Below are 26,550 nucleotides of genomic sequence, written 5' to 3' on the forward strand. Positions count from 1 at the left end.
TTGATTTCATGTTAGCTCAGTTTCGTGGGAGAAGAAATTTGCACAGACCCTTTGCTCGGATATGACATATCATTAGTGTCACGGATTTATCGATCTCTATCTCATCTCTTTTCTTATTTTAGTCTCACTTAACCTTTCTCATGTGTTCTTTTGTAATATGAGAGTGGAGGAAAATAATGGGGCCAACCATTCCCTCAAAGCACAGGAGACCCTCTACTGTAAGAGGTTAAAAAGAAGACAGTATGGGGATTCCTTCAGAAATGCCGCCAGAGTGATGATTTGTGATAATTGTTTCATGGGAGAAGGAGGCAGAACCCAGACTTCTTCAAAGTAAAATAACTCATCTATGAACAAGGATACCTAAAAATTCAAAACTTCTTGATGATATAAGGGGCAATAGTCATGATTACACAATGTGAAATTAAGGGCAGACCATTGTTACTTGTCCTCCAGCCATGCAGATCTGTAGAGAGCCTGACTCCATCTTCCCAGTGACCTCCTTCTGGGTGCTGGCAGACTGCTCTTGGGTCTCTCCAAAGCCTTCAGGATAAACAGCCTTGTTCCCTTATGGGAAGGGAATGAGGGACCTACGGGTCCTGTCTGCATTGCACTGGCTGTACCACCATTGCACATGAAACAGAGGGGTCCTGAGACTTGTCTCGCTATGGACCCATTTAGTATTTGGGGGAGAGCTGATTCTAAGCTTTTATGATTAAAAGGGCATTCCCAGCTTTCATCAGGTAATGTAATGAAAGAGCTTAAATACCCACTGTCATACAGTAGTGGTGGCTACCACTATCTGTTTTAACATTAGCATTTTAACAATGCAAGGAACTAATTCCACCTTTGCACCAGAAGTGCTGTAAATCTCATCACAACATAAGACCAGCAAAAGGCATAAGGATTTCAGTGATGATCACAATCTCAGGTGGTAATTAGGAACTTTGCTAATTCAGCCAATTTCTGATAAGTCGTATGTGCACAGCCCTTTCCCTCACTCACTTTGATCCTCTTTCCACATACTAACACACTGAACATTTCTGACGGTCCAGCAGATATTAATTTTCCAAAGTAAAAACAACATAGGGAGGTACAAGAACATACTGTTCACAGGAGAGCTTTGAGTATGGTTTAAAAGCAGCCAGTTTCTAAGAAGTGGGTCAAAACCAGTCACGTTGTGAAAGGATACACTTTAAACTGAAAAAAAACCCCAAACAATCAAAGGATTACTTTGAAAGTAGTTTGTTGCAGAGAGAAAAAGTACCTCATCTCCTTAAGGGCTGGAGGGTCTCTTTTGTCCACTGTTGCTGAAGTTAACTATAGTTAGTTTTGGCATGTTGCTGTTTAAGCTCCATGGCTGGCGTACAGTTATCACTAATTAAACACAGTGGTCATACCAGTGGAAAATTCAACAGTTTAGTTTATGCTGCTGTAAAAAATGTAATGAAATGTACTCTTTTGGGTTTGATTTAGAAAAATCACTACTGACGTCAATTCCATAAATTAGTAATCCTGTGTTAGACCAAGGTCATTTTCATATTAAAAATAACGAAACATTAAACCTGAGTTCAAATAATATTAACAGACAGCTCTCAACTTCAGACAAAGACAGGAATTTGCAGTGAAGGTTAAGTCTTTGTTCTTGACAAAGAAGAATTGATAGGCCTTACTGAAATTATAGCATTGTATGAAAACTTCCTACTTAAAACATGTAGATGTATTTTAATCATGATCAATAATAATCGTAACACAGTCTTACCCAAGTCATTATGAGATTTTGTGGATGAAGTTTGTTCAAAGTGGACTATGGTCATCTAGGTCTAGCAGTACACATGATTGATTTTGCAGTAAAGGCCTCTTTTGGGGCAGAAAATTTCGTTCATTACAAATCATTCTGCAGGTTTTTTAATTGACAAAATGATCAATGAAGCTAAAGCAAACTCAAGGGCATTTGGACCCAGCCTTAGGAGTGAAAGGTTAGTACTTTCACCTGGTCCTTCAGTTGGTTCTGCATCCTTTTTAAATGTTTGTATAGAGTTACTGAAAAAAAGTGCTGACTCTTCAAAGCAAACAAACAACAAAAAAAATAAAAATGGGGTTATGCATTGGAGGTACCTGTGAGAGCAGGTAGTGGGATGAAAGGACTACATAGGCCCCCGTTACCTGTGTTATTTCCTTACCATGGAGAAATACATCAACAAAAAGACTGCAATTGTGTATTCATACTGGAATACTGTTCATTATTTACCTCCCATTTCAGCTGTGATGGTCTACTGTATAAATATGTATTTGGACAAATTGGAATAGCTATTTTATTTATGAAATAGACCATAAAGACTCCTGTGGAGTTTTTGACACCACACCTTGTAATGTGTATTATATCAAGCTGCACTATGCAGTAGTTATGAGGAAAGTACTCTATGGCTATGCATTTTTTACAGAAAACCTAATGAAATTCTATTATGCATGTTCTGTAGCTGGTTTTCAGAAGTTAATAATGTGTTCTGTTTGATTTAGTGCTTAATTCAGCATATGGGCTAATAGCATTCAAAGTTTCATTTTATTTTTAAAAAGCTGAGATATTTTTGAATTATAGATGTGCAATCAGAACACCCTTAACTGGTAAACTTGTATTTTTTCCTCTCTCTCCTTGCTTAGAAAGTGTCCAAACCAATTTTAGTCATAATTTAAAGTATATTTTTCTTGGCCACTCCTAACTACCTACAAGCCCAGAAGAGTGTGACCAGACATCTGGACATCTTGGACTTCAATTGACTGCTCTGATCTCCTGAAAAAACAAAACAAGCTATTCCATGAGCACCAGAGCTAACAGAGCCTGGTTTCCTATGGATTTGTGTCCCATTTCCTTTATATCCCAACAAATAATAAACCCAGCTAGAGACAATATATCCTGTGGCTGGTCTGGAGCTACAAGTGTGCTAATTGCTCAGCCAATACTCTCCTGCTCTCCGGCTGGTCAGGATGTGTGTGCTGACTGTCTGTCTGGCCTCCACCAAGCAGTATATATATTTTGCTTTTCTAAAAAGGCTAAATACTGTCTGGGGGAATGGGGGCATTGGGTAGAAGGAAGAAAGGTACATTTTGGCAATCACTTATTTCAATAAGCGGTTCTTACCTTTACTCAGCATACTGCTTACTAGAAATGAGTGGTCTTTCAAACTTCTACCCCTCCGTATTGGCCAAAACAGGTTGTGATTGTTTTTTTTTCTTTCTCAGAGTATGTTAAAACTTAGGAAATGCTAATATGTTCTTTTCCATGTTGTTGCTTTTTTAGCTTCCTTTTTTGTACAGCTAAATGTGTTTTCAAAAATGGTGCTCCTTGCCCACAGTTACCTCCCCCATTACCTTTTCTACTGAAAGCAACTATTTCATTTGAATTGGGAGCATGATTTGTAAATGCAAGGAAAGCATGCCAAGAGTTCTATAGTATTCACTTTAACACCTAAATGCTATTATTAGTTTGCAAGTAAGCTGTAGAGCCTTAGGTGGAAGCTGAAAAAACTGCATTCATCACACATGTAGTTTAATATTGTCAAATGTAAAAAGTGAAGTCTGTATTTAGTTGCTTAAAGAACAAATGTGAAAACTGCCAAGCTCCCAAAAGCTTCTATGAATGCCAGAAGTTTTCAGTACCGATTAGGGAGTGACATCCAAGATTTCCAAAAGAGGTCTAAAGCTGTTTGCATCCAGCTCCTAATAATGGTTAATCAGAGTTGAGAGCCTGAGGTGTTTTGAAAATCACAGCCCCCTGAACATAGCTCTGGGTCCCTCCTTTGAAAAATCTGTGCTTTTCTAGGATAGAGAAGTATATTTGCAGTCATGTGCATGTGTAGATGAGCAAAAGACGACACCAAAGATCATGACTGCCAGGTTCAAAACAAACAAGAGGTGATGTTTCTTTGTTTACTTTGCCCAAGGGTGTTGTGGATGCTAAAACATTTTTGGGTTCAAGGGAAGACTGGACAAATTCACAGAAAAAAAGCCTATCAAAGGTTACTAAATTAGGGGAAATCACATCTAGCTCAGCAAATCCCTAAGCTAAAAGTAATTGGAGTCTAGGGAGACCTTAGGGGGAAGTATTATATATAATTGCCCTTTTCTAACTCTACCCCAGACAGCTGCTAGGGACAAGGAGTATCAGCAATAAGCTGGGAACAATTTACTGTAGGAAAGAAAGGGAAAGATCTTCACCCATGTGTTATGTCTTGTTAACATAAGCTGGGAAATTTCATACTCTAGTGTTGGGGAACATTGGTGATGCAGCAACACCCCTCCATCCGTTATGTCCCAACAGAGGAGAAAGTCACACACAGTCCCAACAAGAGAATGGGTGCTTCCAATAGATTTCAAAAACTGCCAAGCAGAAAGACTGGTTTGTTTCAGAAAGGTAAAAGAAGAAAAGAAATAGGAAAAAAAAAAGAAAAAGAGAAAGAAAAAAAAGAAAACTAAAAAAGAAAAAGAGAAAAAGAAAAAGAGAAAAAGGAAAAGAAAAAGAAAATGAAAAAGAAAAAGAAAAAAAAGAAAAGGAAAAGAAAAAAGAAAAAGAAAAAAAAAGAAAAAGAAAAAGAAAAGAAAAAGAAAAAAAGGAGCAAACCATAAAATATGATGTGATTGAAACTCTCCCAAACGGAAATAAACAACAACCCAGATGCTAAATATGGCAGGAACTCTTTTCATGTTGACTGTCGTTTGCAGTCTTGTTACACCCAGTGTTTAAGGTTTATTTCTAGGCCAGCCAGTTTTTCTTACTGGCAGTGCCTGAGTTATCGCACACACTCCTTCAGAGTGTGGATTTATTTTTTAAACCCCACAATTTTAGCAAACCTTTCAAGAATGTTTTACACAGTGATATCAGAGAATCAATTATTCAGACTGTTTTTAGGTGGATTTTCCCTCCTCCATTTCCTTGGTTATTAAAGAAAACAGCGAAATTTGGATCAGACATTCAGCTATCCAGTCCAAAATATATTTTTAACTGCATTGCATCAAGTTGACATATGACGTGTCACGATGTAACATAACATAAAACAACATTACTCTGCATAACACATGAGAAATTAAAAATAAATATTTCCTTTGGATCCCATTGGTACCATCAATTTTACTTGCACATCTCTAAATTATGTTTATTCCTCTCATGTCTTGCCTCTTAGCCACTTGCTTAGGTGGGGAATCAGCCTTCCCCTCCCAACAGGTTGGTTAATAACATGTATAATGTGCACATTCTTGGCCTTTAGAAACACAAACAAAAACAGTTCTTTCCTCTGGAATCTTTACTGATGTTTGGCTGATTTTTTTTTGTTGATAGTTTCCTTGTTTTCATAAAAGTTGTGATTACACTAGAAGAAAAATTAGAGATGGAAAAGCTGAAATAGAATCTGAGCTGGTAATGTCATATATTTTAATATTCATCATGCAGATACTTAGGTGAGTGCATAAGGAAATCAGAAACATGTTAATGTGATTTAGTAACAGGTAAAGTCAGATAGTCTCCATATAAAATTTATAGATTTTTTTTCCCATTGGTAAAAATGACATTGGTGATTAAAAGCTGTATGGTTCCTACCAATTTATGGAGACTCAATTAATCTTTTAATGAACTTTGGAAAGCAGTTATTAACATCCTTATTGGTATCAATGAGCAAAAGGAAACTCACAGAATTGCAAATTTTTAAAAGGACTCTTCTTGGTTTTCAGGCTCTGCCTAAAGTCTGTCAGGCCTGTTTTCCAGAGGTGATGATCAAATATGGTTCATTTTGACTTGTAATGGAACTGTCAACATGATGTCCTTGAGAAACTGAAACTTTTGGTCCCTAGCTGCCAGACATAGTAAAGAGGGGTAATAATGATGCCAAGATTAGTTACTGTCTTAGCTAAAGAAGCATGCATAGTTAGGGGTAAAGGTACCAGCTCTGTGGTAACACTGCACCATGTGAGGGGAGACTGACTGAGATTAGGCTTTAGGAAGACCTTTCTCACAGGAGGAACAGACAGATACTGCTACAGGTTGCCAGAGGTGGCTGTGGGGTTACTGTTACTACTGCTCTTTAAGAACAGGTTAGATAGGTCTGTCAGGAATAATACAAGTACAGGTGATTCTGCATTGCAACTGGAGAAGGAAAAGGTAATATCTCCTGGTCCCATTTTCCCCTATATTTCCCCTTTAGTCCCATTTTCTGGGTCTCCATGTAGGTTTCCTTGGGTGCACTTTACAGCTAGAAAAACACCAGAAAGATTATAGTTGCTTTAACATAACACTCTGCCTAGGCTGAAAAACCCTGCTGAGAAAGGTGTATTGTGTAGTTAAAACTGCATTCCACTCCACTGAAGGAATTCCCTTCCCCTTCTCCATAACATTCGTGTCTCCTTCTTTTTTTGTAGATTTGAATTTGCCTTTTTTAAGCTGCTTTTTCAGGCAGACCATTTTATTTGCATTTTTTTCCTTCAATGAATAAATTGTATTCCTTGTTACTCTCCCCTCCTTTATTATTATAGAGAGCTGCTCACAACTCTCTGATTACTGGGTCAAATTGTCCTCCCCCTAAAACAAGTATCATCTTTCAAAAGCAGCCTTAGCCCATGGGTGTCCAGCTGGCAGTAGCAGTGTGCATTTCTCTGCCTTGAGACGCCTTCTCAGGAGCAGTGAGATGTGGTTAGAACCTATTGTTATACCAGAAGGCTGCAAGGCAAATAAATTTACTACTATCTTTGATTGTGAGGCAATTCAATCAGTTGATGGGTAGCTGCAGGGTAACTCAGCATCATTGACAGGAGTGTGGAAGCATTCTGCCTATAAGCTGTGACTTCTGCAACCAGTGTATGGCTACAAACATCCATAAGAAATCTCCATCCATTTGTAATAATGCAAATAATTGGCAGAGACACCATGGTCTTAGGTAGTTATTGCTTCATGTTAGTCATGTACTACTGACTTCTAGCTGGTAGTGTGGTAACAATAACTACTACAAGTCAGTTGTGTATAAACAACATATGCAATAGCTTGTAAAACTGAATAAAGATACTGTTTCTACAGATGATTTGGGGAAAAAAAGTAAACACACCTATTTTAAAAAATGTACAATATTTATAAGTGTACAAATGTAAAATATAGACAGAACCAGGTCCTGCTAAAGTGGTCTGATGGCTTTTAATTTCAGGCAGTCACTGAAATGTGAAAAATTTCACAGGCATTGTAATAACCTGTTCTGATGGTAGATTATTATTATATGTTTAAGGGACAAAGGTACAGGTTAGCCTTCCTATGCTGCCCTAGGAATCAATGGGCCTTTGGTTCCCACCCTCCTTGGGGAAGACTTCTACTAAAGCTGTGAAGCTTTTGGTTTTAAAAGATGGGTATATTCCTAGTGGGTGTCAGCCAAAATCTGCCCTGTAGAGCAGGTAGATTAGGTGAGAGCAGCATCCTCTAAGTTCTTATCGACTGCCTTTTTCAGACTTTGATTGATCCTGATTTGGCGCTTTTGTTTCTCACTCACCTGCAGAGCCTGGAGTTTGCACTGTATTTGGAGACCCTCACTACAACACTTTTGATGGACGGACATTTAACTTTCAGGGAACATGTCAGTACGTTTTGACAAAAGACTGCTCCTCCTCTGCCTCACCCTTTCAGGTGCTGGTAAAAAACGATGCCCGTCGGACCCGTTCTTTCTCCTGGACAAAGTCAGTGGACCTTGTGTTGGGCAGAAGCACAATCAGCCTCCAGCAGCACCTCACAGTGAAGTGGAATGGGACCCGAATCTCACTACCTTGCGAGACACCGCAATTTCAGATCGATTTGGATGGTTATTTGCTGAAAGTGGCAACCAAAGCGGGTAGGGCAAGTATGTGTGTGTCTGTGTATGTGTGTGTGTGTGTCTTCTTTCTCCCTGAAGAATTTCTGAAGTTCAGCATGAACAGTAGTCAGTAAAAAGGCATGATAGCGGTAATAAATATAGTCATAAATCTTTAGAGATCTTAGGAACCCAGAGTGCTTTCAAAATTCCTGCAGCCCACAAGCCGACAGAGATCCCAGCTATGAGTTTGAAGTCTGCAGGATATTTGCTAAGCTGTGTTTCATTCTGCGGCTGCCAATTAACTGCCTGAATGGATCAATGTGCCATGATTTTCACTTCCAGTAACTTAAAATGGCTTATGCAGGGTGTGCTGGGTTGATCCTCACTGGAAATCAACCAAATGTGCTCACGAAAGTCACTCTGTCACTCCCCTCCTCACGAGGACAGGGAAGAGAAAATACAATGAAAGACTCGTGGGTTAAGATAAGGACTGGAAGAGGTCACTCAGCAATTACTCTCTTTTGTCAAAGAAACTGAGTTTGGGGAAATTAGTTTAATTTATTGCCAGTCAAGTCTGGGTAGGATAATGTGAAATTAAGCCAAATTTTCAAAACACCTTCTCCCCCCACCCCTGTTTCTTCACAAGATTAACTTTATTCCTCATTCTCTCTACCTCCTCCTGCCCTGAGTAGCACAAAGGGATGGGGAATGGGAAGTGCAGTCAGTTCATCATACATTGTATCTGCCACTCCTTCCTCCTCAGAGAAAGGACTCATGCTCGTTCCCTACTCCAGCGTGGGGTATCTCCCACGGGAGATAGTTCCCTGCAGACTTCTCCAGTGGCTCCCTCCCATGGGCTGCAGTTCTTCATGAACTGCTCCAGTGTGGGTCCCTTCCATAGGGTGCAGTCCTTCAGGAACAGACTGCTCCAGTGTAGGTCTGCCACAGGGTCACAAGTCCTATCAGCAAACCTGCTCTATCAAGGGCTCCTCTCTCCATGGGTCCACAGATTCTTCCAGGAGCCTGGTTCAGGATGGGCTTCACGCAGTGTCACAGCCTCCTTCATGCATCCTCCTGCTCCAGCATGGGGTCATCCATGGGTTGCAGGTGGATCTCTACCCCCCATGGAGGACCCCATGATCCTCCACGGGCTGCAGGGACACAGCTGCTTCACTATGGTCGTCGCCATGGGCTGCACAGGAATCTCAGCTGTGGCACCTGGAGAACCTTGTCCCCCTCCTTCTCCCCTGACTGCAGGGTTGTTTCTCTTACACTTTCTCACTCCTCTTTATGACAGCAGTTGTACAGGGCTTTTCTCCTCCTTCTTAAATATTTTACCTGAGATGCTGCCACTGTTGCTGAAGGGCTCAACCATGGCCAAGCCCATCTTGGAGCCAGCTGAAATCGGTCCATCTTGGAGTGAGCCCGAATGGGCTCCGTCGGACCCCCATTGGCTTCCATGGGGGAAGTTTCTGGCAGCTTCTCACAGAAGTCACCCCTGTAGCTCCTCCACTACCAAAATCTTGCCATGCAAACTCAATACACAGCATCATCGTTTAATGCTTACAGATAAGAATGGAGAGATCAGTTCTTAAACATAACATTCAGGTTTTTTCCACAATTGCAACAACATATTTTGCAGTTTAAGTCAGCAGTTATACAAAGTCATAGTTATTAATGGCTGGAATGAGTTTAAGTTGTCAAAGTACAGAAACGTTTCACCGGGGCTACCCAGCAAAATGGAGGCCCTGGTTTGAAAACCAAGGCCTAATTTGCTGCTCAGTGCCATCTTGTTGGGCTTGTTTTGTGCCCAAATAAGAAGTTGTCTGCAAGAAACAGAGTCTACAGCACCAGAAGCAAAAGGAAATTAGAAATTTAACAGAATCTGGTACCTTATTTCTAGAAACAGGGAAGGGAGATACCAGAGTCTCAGGTCTTCTAAGTCCTAGAAAATACTTTAATTGTCAAAATGCTGAACCAGAGGACTTACATTTGTTTTGGTAGACTGTTCTGAAACTATAGTATCCTTGCATAGATAAATACTGAGGGGAAGTTTAAAATTTTCTCATTAGCATGTGTTAGGTACTACTGTAGTCCTGAGAGATTTCACTTGCACAGTGAAGTACTGTTTCAGTGAGAATACTATTTACTGTTAATTCAATTAAATGCCATGTGAAAGCAGTGAAACCAATCTTTCTTGTGGAGTGATATGGTCACAGGCATGACGCATAGTCATACTCATTATCTAGCATAATTTTTTTTCAAGGGGGACACTAGCAACCACTGTTGAGCTGAGAATTTAGACACCTGTTCATATAGCCCCTGGAAATGTAAGTCTGCATAATGTGGATCCCAGCTCTGGACTCATTCCTCAAAGTGGCAATGCAGATTTTTGTGGCTGTCTGTAAAATGCACACAAGTTGACCATTATTCACAACTTCTAATTAAAAGCATCTTGAGGGTTTTTCTTTGCAGCCAGCTGAACACCATGAATTCTGGTGATGTGGATTTCATTAGCCAACCACAGGCCAAGGAAGGGTTTTCAATTGAAGATGAATGACAGCTAATCCTGCTGCTATTCCGTTTGTCTCTGGTGCAAGCCTAATAAATGACTACACACATCCTTGTCCATGTGTTGGCAGAGGAAGTGCAAACATGGCATATGACAACATACCAAACAGTGTGTAATCACTGCAAATTATAGCCTAAATAATTCCTCCCCTTAATGGAGAAGGATCAGGTTTCTCTCACTGAATGCAGCACCTTGGGCCAAGTCCTCCTTTCCTCAGCACATAAGGCCTGGAAAGCAGCAGAAAGGCATGGCTCCATTTTGCTGGGAGAGGACAAGCAGCAGAGAGGTTGTAGAGAGGAAGAATGTGCTGAGTAGAACTGGTTTAAACACAAACATTTTTTTCGACAGGAAATTCTGAGTACCGGGGGAAAAAAATTGGAGAATTTTCTCTGTTTCAAAAGGAAACGGGGATTTAAAAAAAAATATATGCTTTCCCAGTGTAGGGTGAAAAAAGAAGGGGAGGGAGGAGGTAATGAAAAATAAGCAAAACCACTGCACTGGAAGCAAAATTCAAAGTAAAATTGGGCTGGGAAATGCCGGGTCTGGTGCTTACAGCTCCGCCAGCATTCCCACAGCTTTTGGTTTTCCTGTTGCAGAGTTGGGAGCTGAGTCCTGGATAAAACAGGGAAGCCCAAAGCTTCAGGAAGCCTTGTGGTCCCTGGCTACAGGGCAATGTGCATGGCAGGGCAGTCCTGGAGTTTCATACCCTGATCATGCAGGCTTCCAGGCAGCCCACCAGGCGAGCTGGCAGGAAACCAGCTTGGAGCCTTGCCTGTGCTGTGTTGGAAGTTCATTGAATACGATATGTCTCCCTGAAGCATTTCAGTTCTGATGAATTGGCATTTTCCACTGAAAACCTGTTTTGTTGCTAAATTCCTCACCAGCTGTAGCCCTGGATGCCATGCAGCAGCAATCCTTGCGCTCTGCACTGGCAGGTACTTCGTCATGGGTGTACTTGGAGTGGTGTTGAGTCCTTATCTAAAATTTGTGTGCTGCAAAGACCAGAGAGTAGAGGTTCACAGGGTTGGTATTACTTATCTATCTCTCTAGTGCACAAGCATTTTATTGTTGTTGTTGTTTCTGTGCTGATCTTTTGCATGAAGCTACTTTGCTGAGGTTTTCTGTACCACTTTGGCACTAAATCTTTAGGGAAGAATGGTCTGCTGGTCTTCGATGATACCTTTACCATGAAAAATCATGCAGAACAATTGATGAGAGCTCCCATTTTGGGGAGCTCAGTGTGTGATGTACATAAATCTAGCAGGACTTTTTTTGAATGCAGTAGAGTACATAGTGTGCCAAGTTAAAAAATCAAGTAACATGTTGATTAAGTATCCTTCAAAGAGAGGGGAAAATTGGAAAACCCTAAAAAGTAACTCAGAGAATATTCCTTTTCTGCACATCCCCAGATGGGACAGATGTTGCATCCTTTGGCTTCACATCTCTTAGATTCTGATCCTTGTCCAAGCGAATGGGAAACTCATCCATTTTGAGCAGGGGAAAGGAAAGGGGGTTATAGCCACCAAGAAACTCTGCTAAGGAGAACATTTCAAACATTGCTCTGTAGCATAATCCTGTCTGTCACAGCTCTTGTTGGTTTACAGAAACTAACTGAATTTTCTGCTTGTGAACAAACAGAAGGCACACACTGCACAGTGAGATCAGGCTCCAACAAAATTATCATGCATGTAGGAATAAATACCCTTCCCTGTTACTCCAAAAGGGAATAAACTCTGTTATGGACAGAAACTTTTAGGCTGTTCGTCAAAGGTAGAAATTACGCATCCATCTGAGCAATTACAGCAGAATAAAGTGTAATTAAACTGTACCCAGATAGAGGAACGTACATCCTTTTGTGGTAGTTACACAGTGTGTCTCTTGAATCAAATCCAGTAATCAAAATAAGAATCTCTAGGTTTAAAAATGTGCATTTTTATATGCTGAGATGAAAAGCCATAGTTTTATGTTATTTTTTCTCTGCATACCTACGTGCCTGTTGCAGGGCTACAAAAGCAGCATGTAACAATTAGTTTAACTTAACTCTCATGAAAGGGACACAAATATTCACGAAAATTTTAAAGTTAACCTTTCCTAATTAATGTATTTTCACTGAAGGGCAGTAAGTTTTGTCTTGAGCAAAAAAATAGGCATAAAAGGAAAATTAAGATAGAATCATTAGCCAGTCTTTTCTGGCTTTGTTTAAAGTGAGCAGGCTCTGAGGGAGCTTGTTTGGGGAAAGAAATTGAACACCGCCTTAAAAGCTGTAGTTACTATCTGAAGAGAACTGTCTGAGAATTTGGATCTTGAAGCTTTAAACTTTGAGAAAGTTTATATGATTCTCAAGTCTGAAGAAATCCTGGTTTATAAGTTAATGGCAAGTTTTTTCTAAATGCCAGCACGGCAATATTAATCTTGTGTCTGCAAGTCAAGCTGTGTTTTGTTTTGTTCTGCATAGTCAGAAGCAAAGACAGCTGGAGTTTGAATTTGTCCAGCAATGATAATGAATGTATGAAGTATCTTAAAAGGCAGCTTTCCCCTTGCCACTGTGCTGGCCTCATTAGCAGTTGTAGTCTTGCACAATTTTTCAATTGGCTGGGTGTAAAGCGTCTTTGGAGGAGGACACCGTTGTCCCATCCGTGCTGGGGTTTATTAGACAATTTAAAACTGATCTCAGGCATAGTCAGTTCAGAACATATTTGTGCTATCATTGCTAACCTACGGTGGTAAGAAAACATGGTGTAATAGGCTGTAGTGACAGGTGATGCAGAACTGTCTTCACAGCCTTGGTGAGTAAATTGTTCCCAAAACTCCTGGTGACATGGCCATAATTGCTGCTTGAGCCTCACCCTGTTTCTCTGCAGCCTGGGTAGGAATTGCCATAGGAGACAATGGGATGTGTTGCTAAAGGAAGGGTTCCAGCTTTGAACTGAGTCCCTGGTATGTTAATTACTTACATGAGGATAGCACAGGATTTGGATCACATAGTGACAAGCACTGATTTACAAGAGGAAAGGGTGGCGCTAAGCCAGCCCACACAGCAAATGAAGACAGCTGGAGTGAAGCCCTGGTCCTGCATTGCAGATTGATGCTTCTTGGTATTCTTAGCCAGGCAGCAAGAAGAGGGTAAAATCTGGATTATCCTGTTTAAAGCACAGTCCTGTGTTTATCCTTAACTGATCACTGCTCACAGGTACTTCATGAGAGTAAATTAACATCAGCAAAATGATTTGTGGTCTTCAGATGCAGGATTACTGCAGACATGTGAAGTAGAAGGATGCATGAGACATTGGAAATAATTACAAGAAAAAACATTTTTGGGTAGAAGTTAAGCAGCAGTGATTCTTGGTGTTGTTTTTATCCCATATGATACCCAAATTGTTTTCCCTTATGAGATGCATATTTACTCCTCAAAAAATGGAATTTATTTTATTTACAGTCACCCAGGTAAAAACAAGAAGTTTAGTCTCCACCTGATCTTTGGGCCCTCTAAAATATCACTGGAAACAGAAAGCCGTTCAGGAGGTAGTTCATTCATTCCCTCTGCATTAGACACTCACGTTGTGATCCAGAGCTACCTTTTTCTCTCTGTCAAAGAGAGGGCCCAGACAGCTGACTTATATTAGACATCCAGCTTTTAGGTGAGTACAGCCAGATTAAAGGGGATGTCAGCCAAAGAAAGTAATTTTGATTTTGATGTACCAGAAGTACCAAACCTTCCTGTAAAACAAATTGTAGCAGAGGGTTTATATCCCAGTCACTAGATTAAGGTTAGATGTTTACCATCATTTCTGAGTGTAGACAACGTCAGAAGGTTGGTAATTTATGCCTTTTGAATGAACAGTTTGAATCCAATTCAGAATGCCTTCTTACAACAATTCTGACCATCTGGCATATCTTTGTTGTAATCTTTTTAACTCTTTACTCCCACAAAATAAGGTACTTGTATTTGAACAGTTGTATTCATCCAAATAAGAGATCAGTGTCAGCTTTGTAGGTAAGAAAAGGATGTGTCCCATAAGGTGGTTACTGGTGGATCAGTCTCATGGGGCATGGACACCTTTGTATGCCCATGACCTGTGCAATGGATGACAGTGGCTGAAATTCTGGGCTGCCTGCGAAATCAGCTAGCAATTTACCCGAGTAAATTCAATTTGCAGAATTTTGCAAGAGCCCTCTTTCAGTTTTGAGAATAGTTCTGTCTTGACTTGATATTTTTTAGAATAACCCCATTCATTAGGAAGGAGGAACAAAAATAAACAGAGGCATGAGTGTACTGTAATTGACTGTGATTTAAGAAACAGTGTACTTGCCAGAGGCAGTTAGTGGAAGATATATAGAAATCTAACAGCATTATCAGAACAAAACCAATGGCTTTGTTCAGGTTCCCATGAACACTGTTTCGCAAACATAAGGTGCAGTTTGTTATCCTCAATTTCTTCTTCTCTTTTCTTTTTTTTTTGTTTGTTTTGTGTGTATGTTCGTGCTTGTTTTTGTCTCATCTTTTTATTAGGCTTGGAAATATCATGGGATGGAGACAGTTTTGTGGAAGTCATGGCTGCACCACATCTGAAAGGCAGACTCTGTGGTCTGTGTGGCAATTACAACGGGCACAAGCGAGATGACCTGATTGGGGGGGATGGGAATTTTAAGTTTGATGTGGACGACTTTGCTGAATCTTGGCGCGTGGAGTCCAATGAGTTCTGCAGCCGCCCGCAGAGAAAACCTGTACCTGAGCTCTGTCATGGGACAGTCAGGGTGAAACTCCGAGCTCACCGAGAATGCCAGAAACTCAAAGCATGGGAGTTTCAGAGCTGTCATTCAACAGTGGATTATACCACATTTTACCGGTAAGTGTGGCTAGCTTTGGAGGGAGATACTAAGTTACTGTGCGAGGAGAAAAACCACACAGTTGGCCCAATTTCAGCAGCATTTGAACACATGCATTGAACTGCTTTTGCTAAGAATTAATATGCAGGCTTAGAGTTATGTTATGGGGAGGTTTTGTGAGGCTGGAGTCAGAAGAAGAGGGTCCTGAGCTAATAGACCCAAGCAGCCAACGGTGAGAAAGGCAGGCAGAGTTGTGATCACCTAGAGAAAAAGTACTTTTGGAGACTGAGGAAAGAGAGGGAAGAGACTTCAGAACATTTTTGTAAACTGTGATTTTGAAGTCAGTTGTAAAGTTGAGGCTGACTTTAATTGCTATTGCTTGTGGTCTGGGGAAGTGTGACCCTGAGATTAGCTCAGCTGGCTGGAGCAAGATGCTAAAAACACCAAGTTCATGGGTTCAATCCCTGTTTGGGCTATTCGCTTTAAGAGTTGGACTCGATGATCCTTGTGGGTTCCTTCTAACTCAGAATTTTCTGTGATTCTGTGTCTTCCCAGAAATATTTTAAAAATGACTTTATTAAAGCAGAGGTATTAAATATGACTACTGCCTCTTGGATGGTGTAGTTTTTGGGTTGGGATTTTGGAAGGAGAGAGTTAACAAAAAGTTCCATGCATGCTATCCTGCCCTGGGAGGAAAGAAAGACAGACGAGGATCTAGAAGCCTTGTCTGAGTGAATTATTTAAGATTTTTTATCTTTAAAATGCTTCCAGTCTAAACCACAAAGACATATTTTCTGTTCTTCAATTGGCATGAGTTTATTTACCCCTCACTTAGTAAATAAAATTGACTTTTCTTTTGATTACCTGACATAAAAGATAAAAGCACGCCGAGTCACAGTTGTATGATGGCAAATGGAGCTACCTGATCTCTGTGCTCCCAGCTTTCCCCACATGGACATATCTGCTAAACTATTGGACTTATTAGGAAAGGCTTTCTAAAATGACTCGATTTCCCTTAAGACTTGCCTTTCCTCTTCTTTTATAGTGAGACAGAAAGACTTATCTACTCCAGCAAAATACACCTGGGACTGGGAAATGCTAGAAGAAGCACTACAGCTTGGCTTGTAGTCTATTTTGCAATAGTGTATCCATGTGCTAGGAGCCTGGCAAAGAGTAAAAATTATATTGTGTGCAGGTTATGATACTTTATCTTTTCTAATGGCTGGAGGCACAACAGAGAGCAGTAGAGAAGCTAACACACACGCAGGTTCTGTTGAATGCATTTCAGCAACATTCCCATCTCACTTCCATCGTCCTTTAAAGGTAAGTGATGACAATGCAAATGGAAAACAGGCCCAGAGAGATTTGTTTAATTTTGCAGTGGATTTTTTGTCCCTTTTTAAAAGTAGCTCATGATTAATTTAGTGCAATACACTTCCTGACACCACAGCAGAAAATGATTTATATTTTGGCTACAGCAGCCAGAAAAAAAATTTCTACATGCTTGCAGACAAGAATTACTGTAGAGCTTTTCTGTTCCTTTAAAATTATTTCTAATGTTTGTCTTGGAAAGGCAATAAAATCAAGCAAGTATTTAATTTGATTATGTTCTTTTGTAGAAAAGTATGTTTTTCCCTAAGGAAACTTTATGTTGAAATGACCATCATATTCTGTCAGAAGGAGCTGTTCATTTGTTTCCATTTAGATGTTGCTAACTGTTAGAATGCTCAGCTCCCAACGCAGGAATAAAAGATAAACTATAATATACAGTTAAATAATGGTATGTAGTAGAATGCTGCTTCTTCTTAGAAACTGATGAAGTTGTAGCAAGCAGTGTAGTCAATGACCATCACCATTTTTCATACTAGGAAGTTTCTGCAAGGAGGTAATGATTATGGGACACACATTCAAGAAAGTTCTGGAAAGCTTTCTGTCATTAATCTTTGCAGATATAAGCATGTATGTGTGTGTAAGTAAGTATATATAAAAGTATTTCAGAGATTTGCTTTTTTCATTAATTTTTAGTTCAAAAGACCCTTTACTGGTGATGTACTTTTGCAAAATATTTGAGTTACCATTAAAAGAAATTTAAATTAGTACAGCTTTTTTTCTGAGGTCTTTTGGAAAAGCATATTTAGTCAATGTCCTCTAATTTCAGGCTAGGTTTAAATAAAATTTTTCAAATTCTGCTTTTATAACTCTGAACAAGTTCCTATCAGCAAGAAAACTGAGGAGGCAGAAGGGTAGGGTCAGATTCTTTCATTTTCTATTCATCTCATCATTGAATTGAATAGCTTCTCAGTTTTTAACCTCCAACATTATGAATTATGAATTATTCCATTTGAAATACTGCATTCTGCAGAGTTAACCTTTCTTGGTCATTTTTGCCTATATTATTGACCTTGCTTCATTTTCATTTTGCTGCTCGGATAGTGACCTGCTGTTATTCAAAATTCTCAGAAATAGAAATAAACTCAGCAGGAACATGACAAATTAGAGTGTGTTTTCTCCAAAGACCAAAAAAGGCAGTGAACAATGCATTGCAAACATTTGTCTGACATTGTGTTACTGAGGAGTTTTCTGTGAAGATGGTCTTAAATTCATTTTAAGTCTTGTTCTTTTTACAGCAGTAGTTTCTCTTTTTGTTAGCCATCCAAAAAACATACAGCATGATTGTCATGATTGTTAAGTGAATAGGATATAGTTCATGTTTTAAAGAGTAGAGGCCTAGCTGTGTGTTGACTCCTGAGCTTGACCTTGAGAGATGCCTGATGCCTTAGACTGTGCACCTTGCCCTTAATCCTTTTTTGTGGTGTTGTGACTTTGGTGACTTGCGTTTCCCTGCAAAGCACGTGGTAGAAGAAAGTACAATGTAAGTGTACAAGAAAGGATTTTGAAATAGTCCTGACTGCAAATGAAGAATTTTAGCATCTGATTTTATACCACTCTTTTAATTTTTTGTTTTCTAACTAGAGACATTTTATGTGATTTTAATTGTGGTTTGCTTTGTTTAGTTTTGGGCTGGTATTTTTTGTTTGTCTTTAATGCATTGCTAATTGTTCAGTACTCATGAGTAATACTCTAAAAATAACCCTTAGGGTTTAACTTTTTGGAGTCAAGTTCATTTAGCAGGGAAACAATTTTGAATTTCCAGGACATTTTGGTAAAGCCTGTGTGAAGAACTGATTAGCAGTTAGCGTCATTACCATTGCCGCTCGTCATTACCATTGCTGCTTGTCTGTTTTGGTATTTCAGTATGATTAAGTGTCCTGGATTGGTCCTTGCAAAAATAAAATTAAAATTAAACTATGTGTGCAATTAAGCTTGCACTCAAACTCCTGAAGCTCCTCTTGAGTATAAGCAGCACTAAAAACAGGTGATACTATCTCAATAACTCATGCTGCTATTACCAGAAAACGCTCTATCACATTATTGGGAAATACTGTGGTACCATTTAAGCTCTTGGATGAGGATTTGGGGAGCTTAGGGGACTTGAGGAAGCAGAATAGGACTTTTATGTGCTCACCAAGCCCTACTCCATGTCTGATCTCATTGTGTATCTTTGAGTGGGGCTGGAGCAGGGGCCTGGAGGTGACTCCAGCCCTGTGAGGCCACGTGGAGCGGTTCCCCAGTGTACCCCCGTGCCTACTTTGCTTGGTCGTGACTGACACCTCTAAGGAGCCTCCTTGGGAGGCACAGGAGCAGGCAGCTCCTAATGAGTGTGGGGACCACAGTGAGAGGGGCACTGCAGTGCTGCTTTATGCAGGGACATGTTGGGCTGCAGGAGACACTGTAGAGGAAGACATAGGACTAATACTCCTAGAACACCTGCCTTCATTAGCATCTGTGGTTTTCTGGTAGGTTGTTGGGTTTTCTTTAAAGCTGACATCAACAGATTTGGAACATGACATCAACATGATGTCAGTATATCACCTGTCTCTAAGACACCTACACAGCAGCTGAGTTCATAAATGACTAGTTAGACAGCACTCAAAACTCTCACTACTGCCATAACTTCAGAAAAAAATTCAGTGTCTTGCTTTTGCCATGCAGTAAATTTCTCTGTTTCAGATTGGAAAATTTGTGTGCCTAACTCTTTAAGACAAGTCTTTTTGTTGGTATTACTCTTCCTATTATTATTATTATTATATTTTTTATTGATGCTATTATTTTTATTATTATGATTTTAACAGACAATAGCATGCCAATGCTTGATTACTCTTTTTCTCTTTTGTAATTGTCCTAAGAGAGCCAAATAACTTTATGCAGGTAGCTGCTGCTGTCTTGCAGTTTTTTTTAAAAAAAATTCCACTTAACTAGATAAAATATTAGTGCTTAAATTTAGAGTATAAATTGCAATGTTGTGTAGTTTGTTGGTTCTCTGTTATTAAGTTTGGCAGTTAGGCCATAAATGGCTGCAGAGAGCATGTGAGCCATTGCATTGCTAAGTTAATTACAAACTGTATTTAAAAGATTGGGGCTAAGGGTTTGTGGCTTTGAAGCAGAAGGTTTGAAGGTTTTTTCCCTGTTAACAATGATGACCTACAGCTGTAAAATTCATGTGGTTATGCCCCTATATCCACTCGGCAGGATGGTACAAAAAAAATGCAGGCTGGAGAATGACTTCAGAAAATCCTGATTCAAGTACTTAAGGGGTGGGTGGAACTGGCATCTCTGGAACCCTCAGTTTATTGCCAAGGGCGCATATTGCAAAATTCTCCCCATGAGATTTTCTGGCCCTGACTGTGCATTTGAACAGAGCAGTTGCCTGTGCTATTCCTGCTGAGGCCAAGCTGCTTCAGGGCTCCTCTGTCATGTAAGTGAAGGGCAGCTGTAGCTCTTGCTGCTCCTCGGGGTGACTCTTGTCCTGGCTCCTGCACCTAAACCACACCAGGGCAGAGCTGGCCTGTGTCCCCCTTCAAGACAAAGCCAGTGGCATTGGCTTGAGAAAATGACTGATGGCTTGAAGCTGTGACTGGTCCCCTTGCAGACCTGGCACAGAGCAGGGGTTGGCTTTTGCTTCCACTTGCCCTTGTGCTAAGATTTGGATGTTTCTGTGCCTGTCAGACTGCCAGCCTGAAGCTGGCCCTGAGTTGAGGTACTAGCAGTAGTGTAACCACAACAGAGAGAGGCTCAGGACGAAACAATTTATGCAGCTTCTTGGGCAAATTGTCACTGAGCAGCTGTACAACCCAGGGATCTTCTGGTTAGAAAGGAATTTAAAAATATTTGAAATAATAATAGGGTTTTTTTAAAGCAAATCTGCACCAGGATATGAGTTTTCTATGAATCACAGAATTACAAAATGGATAAGGTTGAAGGGCACCACAATGGGGTCATCTGGTCCAACCTCCCTGCTCATGCAGGGTCATCCTAGAGCACAGGGCACAGAATTGTATCCAGATGGCTCTTGAATATCTCCAGTGAGGGAGACTCCACAACCCCTTTAGGCAATCTGTTCCAGTCCTTAGTCACCTGCACAGTGAAGAAGTTCTTCCTTGTATTCAGGTGGAACTTTCTGTCCATCAGTTTATGCTCATTGTCTCTTTTCCTTATGCTTGTCAGCCATTGTGTCCCAAACCCTTCCAAGAACACTGGTGCTTGGGAAACAGTTCTCTGTGCCTATCTGTCCAGGCTGTCTGCTGCCTTTACCTTATGCCCCTATATAAATTGACATTATTCCCCAAACCACTAAATGTTAACCTGTGCATCTTGTGTAAGGCTGTGATGAACTTGCTGACATACAGGTAAGAGGCACCATGGCTTAGAGTGCTGGTGACTGACAGTGCTAACAAATGACAGAAAATGGACTTTGTAGTGTCTGGTGCATTTTGGGATTTCTAGCAGCAAGCTTCAAACTGTCGTCCCTATATTCTAATGGTAAGGAGTACTGCAGAAATGCTGCATATATGTAAATCTATGGCTCACCACTGTTTTAAGTCCCCTTCTTGAACTATTTTTCATCTGATAAAGCCAAGAGCGAGGGAGTGCAAGCTGCCAGAAAAATACTGTTTAGATTTAGAAGTTTGGATTTGGACAAATGGGTTGAGTGGTCAGAAAAGATAAATCTAAAGCCAAGCTGAGCTCAGTTATCTGCAGATCATGATTCCTCTTCATCTTTCCCCACACTCCTTCCCCTGGTGGGATATTTTTCACATAACCAAGTCCCATCCACTTGTCTGTTCAGAAAAGTACCTTAGGAATTTGAGGCTAGAAAACATTCTTCTCTTTGTATCAGTGGTTATTACAGCTGTAAAACATTGAAGCAATGCCAGAGGATTCACAGATGTCTCCTTTCCTGTTGAGGTATTGGGAATTGGCGGGGGGGGGGTGGTGGTGGTGGAGTGGGGATTAGGGTGGAGAGGGCTCCAAAATCTGACAAAACAGTGGTGTTGGATAGACACTATTCACCTGAGACCATCCATGGCTTGCTTCCAGCTGAGAAGTGCATGCTTCTCCAATGACCCAGTTTGTGCTTCCCTATATGGAAAGTTAATGATTTTTTTTTTTTAACAAAGAGACATCTCTTATAAAAAAAACAGATGAAGCAGCATACTACTGTGTGATTAAAACCCTGGAAGTTTCCTTTCCTTCAAAGGATGGCATGTCTGGAATGTGTTTGTTTCGTTTAGCTAAATACATGATCACAACCCCACCTGTCCTTTTACAGTGAATGAAAAATTATTTCCTACTGGTTCTAGGTGCAATGTGAGGCTTCTTTTCTCACTTTTCCAGGAAAAAAAATCAATTTATTATTATTGTACATGCAGGTGTATAGAGACTTATTACAAAAACCTGCTTCTGCATCGTAAAACTTCATTTCTTTCTGGTTTATTACGTGGTTCAGTGAAATTCAAGTCCGGTGTTTCATAACCAAATGCTGTCTTCCTCATTGTCCAGCGTCTGACAGATGTGAGACTCTTCATGTGAAAACGTAAGGTCAGTTTAACTGAGACAAAAGTAATCCTGAAAGATGATAGGGAGGAGAGGGGGAGACATCTAACAGAAAAGCAGGGTACCCTAAATGCCCTTCTTATTTGTCAATATGGACTGCATTCTCAGAACTTGTTGTTCCTGGATTACCTTTAACAGAGGTTTGGTAGGCTAGTTTTGTTTCTTTTTCTACAGTGCCTTGGAGTCATGAGGTAAAATCCTGATTCATCTAAGTCAATGGGAATTTTGCTGTATTTGGGTGACAGGTTTTCATCCTTGTGACTTTTCCTATCCCATTCTGGTTTATTAAACTAATCTCTTGCACCAGTTAGTAATCCTTGTTTTACCTTCCCACCATTTGTCGTACCACAGACAATTTAAGAAAACTTCAGCTGGTTCAGAGACAGCAGATGCATTCTTTACTGGGTTGGACAAAAACCCCCACGTTCTAATTGGGGCACTCAGATCCTGTTTGCTTGCCTCTTTTTTCTGGGGGAAAACAAAGGGGTGACTTCCCAAGGCAGAAGACCTAATTTGCCTGGCCACAAGAAACTGAGAGATCCTTTCGGTGTTTCGCTAACTTGAGTTCATTTGTGATTCTTTCTTCTTGGCTGTAAGGAGTATGTAGAAAAAGCCTGCAGTGCGAGGTCCACTGTCCCTCACATATTTCAAAGCCTGTCTGACAGGCTTTTAAACATGCCCTAGGCATAACTTTTTTAATGTAGGGTTCCCCATTGTAAATATCCTTATTAAAGCTATAATATCAAAATGCCACTATTTCACAGTGAGTATGAGCGTGCCCTTGAACTACCATAGCAAAATACAGTCACATCCCCTTGCAAACAGTAATAAATAGTTTTTGAAAGGGCTCTTTTCTATTCGGAAAAGCACCACTGACATTTCAGTTTTATAATATAATGCATGATTTTTGAAAAGAGGAGAGCAGATGTGGAGAAAAACTGGTAGAAAAGCAGAGTGATATCCTCCCTTTTGGAAATATTTTAAAAGATGCCATCTGCCATTTGGTGCGATTTGATCCATTGCCAAATAAAAAGTATTTGCTACACTGAAGTGTTCTTTTTAGCTGCAAAAATAAATCTCATTTTTGAAGAGATGCTGTTTGGAAAATTTGTCAGCATCATCAGAGGAAATCACCCTATGTCTCTGTCAGGTACCACAGATTTTTAACTACAGCCGCTACAAAATCTAAGACCTCCCGTTCAATCTCATTTTAATTAATCTCTAAGACAGGTTCTTGGCGGGGCTTTCTTTGCTAGTTAGTTTTAATTTAATTTTAACTTTTTATGTTTTAAGCTTTATTGCAGTATTGATTTTAAATAAAATTCAGAGATACTTAGCTGATGGCAATAGGTCTGTTTCCGTAAATAAATAATTCAAGAAACCAACCCATCAGATGTCACATTCTACCTTGGGCAGAGGCTAGTAAGTGTTGCAAGGAAGAGGAAAACCACCCATACTGTATCTGGCCAACCGTGCCATGTCATACATGGGGGAGAAATCCCTTTCAGGCCCTTGAGATGATCAGTTTACATCTCATAACATGAAATTTTAATTACCTTTCCTTTAACATGCATAACTGCAAAGCTACTATATTTCAGCTCCTATTTTAAGCCACCTGCAGTATATCCTGCCTAATTAGACACACAGCAAAGATGAACAAGGGTGTTTATAAGCAGGAAAATGACATGAATTTGTGGGACATGTTTTAAAAATAAGCTTAACCTAATCCTCCTGTTATTCTTATGAGTTCATTTATGCTTCTGGCAGGATAACCAGACAAAGCAAGATGTGAGCTGTGACCAGCACAAAAAAAATTTTTTGTAGAAAGTTTGCCTTAGGAAGGTTTTGATAGCTCCAAGCAGCTTATGAAGCTTTCTCTCACTGTCATTTGGAGAGCTTACTTGATGCATGTGAGTGATCCATTCTGGAGACTTTATATGGGTTAGATTTAACTGAAAGCTTTCTTGTGGGTGTTTTTATTTGCTGTAGGTTTTTCCTTCAGTTTTGTGGGGTTTTTTATAAATCTCACAGGACATCCAAAAAATTTGAGGTGTCCCCAGTCTTTGAGATCTCCATGGACCTCTGCATTATGTCAGCTTTTAAGTAGCTGTCTGGTATAAGGTAGCAGTCCAGGGCATAGGCAAATCTGCTTCTTTCCTATCTGTTCCTGTAAGGGTCCCATACTCCACACTTGCTCTCTCAAGTGTGCAACTGCTAGTGTGTAAAGCAATTAGCTTTTAATTTTTCAAGCCTCATTTTTCTTTCAGTCTTCACAGCACATGAAGAAATCAGTACTTCACATTACTGGTGATTTACACAGTCTCCCAAACAAATGCAGCACAAACCATTTTGGAGGGCCTCTCCTGCTGCCATTCAACCTGCAAAATGTTCACGCCCTGGGCAGTGGAGCAATGAGAGCAAGAGCAGATCAAGCACCAGGCACCAGCAATGTGATGAGAGACAGATGCAGCTCTTGATTAACTGTGAGCACACAGGTCTTACACAGCCATATGTGGCAGGGCAAGTGCTGGTGAAGGCTTGGGCCCTGACAACAAAGGCTCATGACCCGCTGTGGCAAGTCTTGGCACCTGAGGATTTTTGTACCCTAGGGTATTGCACCACCAGAGCAAAGAGCAGACTCAATGGGAAGTTAAGACAAGAATGGGTGGCACAATACTCGTGCTTATTCAGTAATATGCATTTATCCATCTTAAATATTTACCATCACAATACTTAATCTTGGGTAGGGTACATGGCACGATCTAGGTGTGTGGGTATGTGTGTCAGGTTCACCCACCCTGCAAACTGTTGAGATGACGATTAGAAACACGTGTGTGTGGCCCTGCTCCCATAATTAACCCTGTCTCTGGTGCATTCATCAGAGCAGGCACAGACTTACGAATATTGTCAGTGCCATCCTGGAGCAGAGGTAGAACTGAAATACACTATAAAGAGTACCTTCCTCACTTACTGGGAGCAGTAGGGTTACATTTTCACCCAAATGCAAGGCTCTGCATATGTCAGAGCAGGTGCTGTGGTTCCTCTTCATCATGATATGCAGAAGATGAGAGCATTTAAGTCTCCCTGACTCCCCCACTTAAGCCAGTTGAAATTAAAATTGCTGGGGAATGTGCTGGGAATACTGAAGGGAGTTGGAGCCATATGTTTTCTTGCATTCCTGGGTACTCCTACAACTAACATTCTGTTTACATAATATTCCTGAAACATAAAAGCTAAAATAAATCCAGTATGTGAAAATTAATAACAAGTAATTTCTCTTATGATCAGTCCAGAGGCAGCTGTTGTAAGTGTTAAGGTATTCAGACAGCTGATTTTTGTACATCAGCTCTCAAGTGAGGTATGTAGTTTACAGAGAATGAGTGCTTAAGGTTATGTAGTCTATGAGTACATGAAGTAAGAGGCTGTTGAGGATGGTGGATACCATGGCAGCAAGGAAAAAGTTTACAAAGTTCATTTCCTAAGTGCTCCTTCTTAGCACTTTACATTTTCAAATTGCAGTGTAAACATTTAATTTTCACTGTACCCTGGTTTAAAGTTGTTGAAATGAAGAAAGACTTCTTTGCTGCACAGGAAGCCAAGAGCGGAGTTGAGATTAAAATGTGAAAATATCTGGTTGCTGGCCTCAAGCACAAGTCCTTCTGATGGGATTTAAGAGGTTTCACATGCACAAGAAGTGAATTGTCTTATTCTTCTCAAAGCACAAATTCTCAAACTTTCAGAAAAAAAGTGTTGCTAGTTTTTTTAAGAAGGTACTAAATCTTCTCTACTCCTTTAAAGGCCCAGTTAGATGACAACCTCATTAATATTCCATGCAGCAATGTATCTTTGGCAAGTAAGAACCTAAAAATAAGTCAAACCCTAGTAATGAATTGAGGCATGGACTATAAAACACTTGCTTTTGGAGCAGGAGGAGTTGATATGCAAGAAAACCCCACACTCTGTTTTCAGATATCAAGGATTTGGCTGAGGTTTGAAAGCTCACTTTTGTTGTTCTGCTCATCAGTCTGTCTACGTGATTTTTCTCTGTTGTATTAACTTTTCAGGCCACTGTTCATGAAAAAAATTTTCATACTCCCTGGAGTATGGCAAGGTGATGACATAGATCATAGACATCCTTGATGTCCTCCAAGAGGACTTTCAATAATTTCGAGATTTGCTGTGGTTATAGAAAATGTTTTCAAAAAAGACTTCTTGTCACAAGGAATACCCTTCTTGGCCTTGTTTCCAAAGGTAAAGATGATTTGCTGACAATATAGAGAAAGGTCACCAAGATACTCCTTGAAGAGGTTGAAGGTGATTCTGTAATCAGAGAAGAATTTAAACAGATCCCACCAACTAGTGGCTGTTTTGTCTGTCACTGAGGTT

General features: G+C 40.2%; 1 protein-coding gene across 2 annotated transcripts in view; it reads left to right on the top strand.

Moving 5' to 3' along the window:
- BMPER (BMP binding endothelial regulator) overlaps nucleotides 1–26,550 on the top strand; it is a 146,193-nt gene that overhangs the window by 86,478 nt on the left and 33,165 nt on the right. For both annotated transcript variants that reach the window (XM_027659514.1, XM_027659515.1), the window contains 2 exons: nucleotides 7,521–7,850; nucleotides 14,894–15,230. In XM_027659514.1, the coding sequence (XP_027515315.1) occupies nucleotides 7,521–7,850; nucleotides 14,894–15,230 (667 nt within the window). The remainder of the gene's footprint in view (nucleotides 1–7,520; nucleotides 7,851–14,893; nucleotides 15,231–26,550) is intronic.

Source organism: Corapipo altera, unplaced genomic scaffold (genome assembly GCF_003945725.1).
Source record: "Corapipo altera isolate COAL_440 unplaced genomic scaffold, ASM394572v1 44b, whole genome shotgun sequence".
NCBI classification, from domain to species: Eukaryota; Metazoa; Chordata; class Aves; order Passeriformes; family Pipridae; genus Corapipo; species Corapipo altera.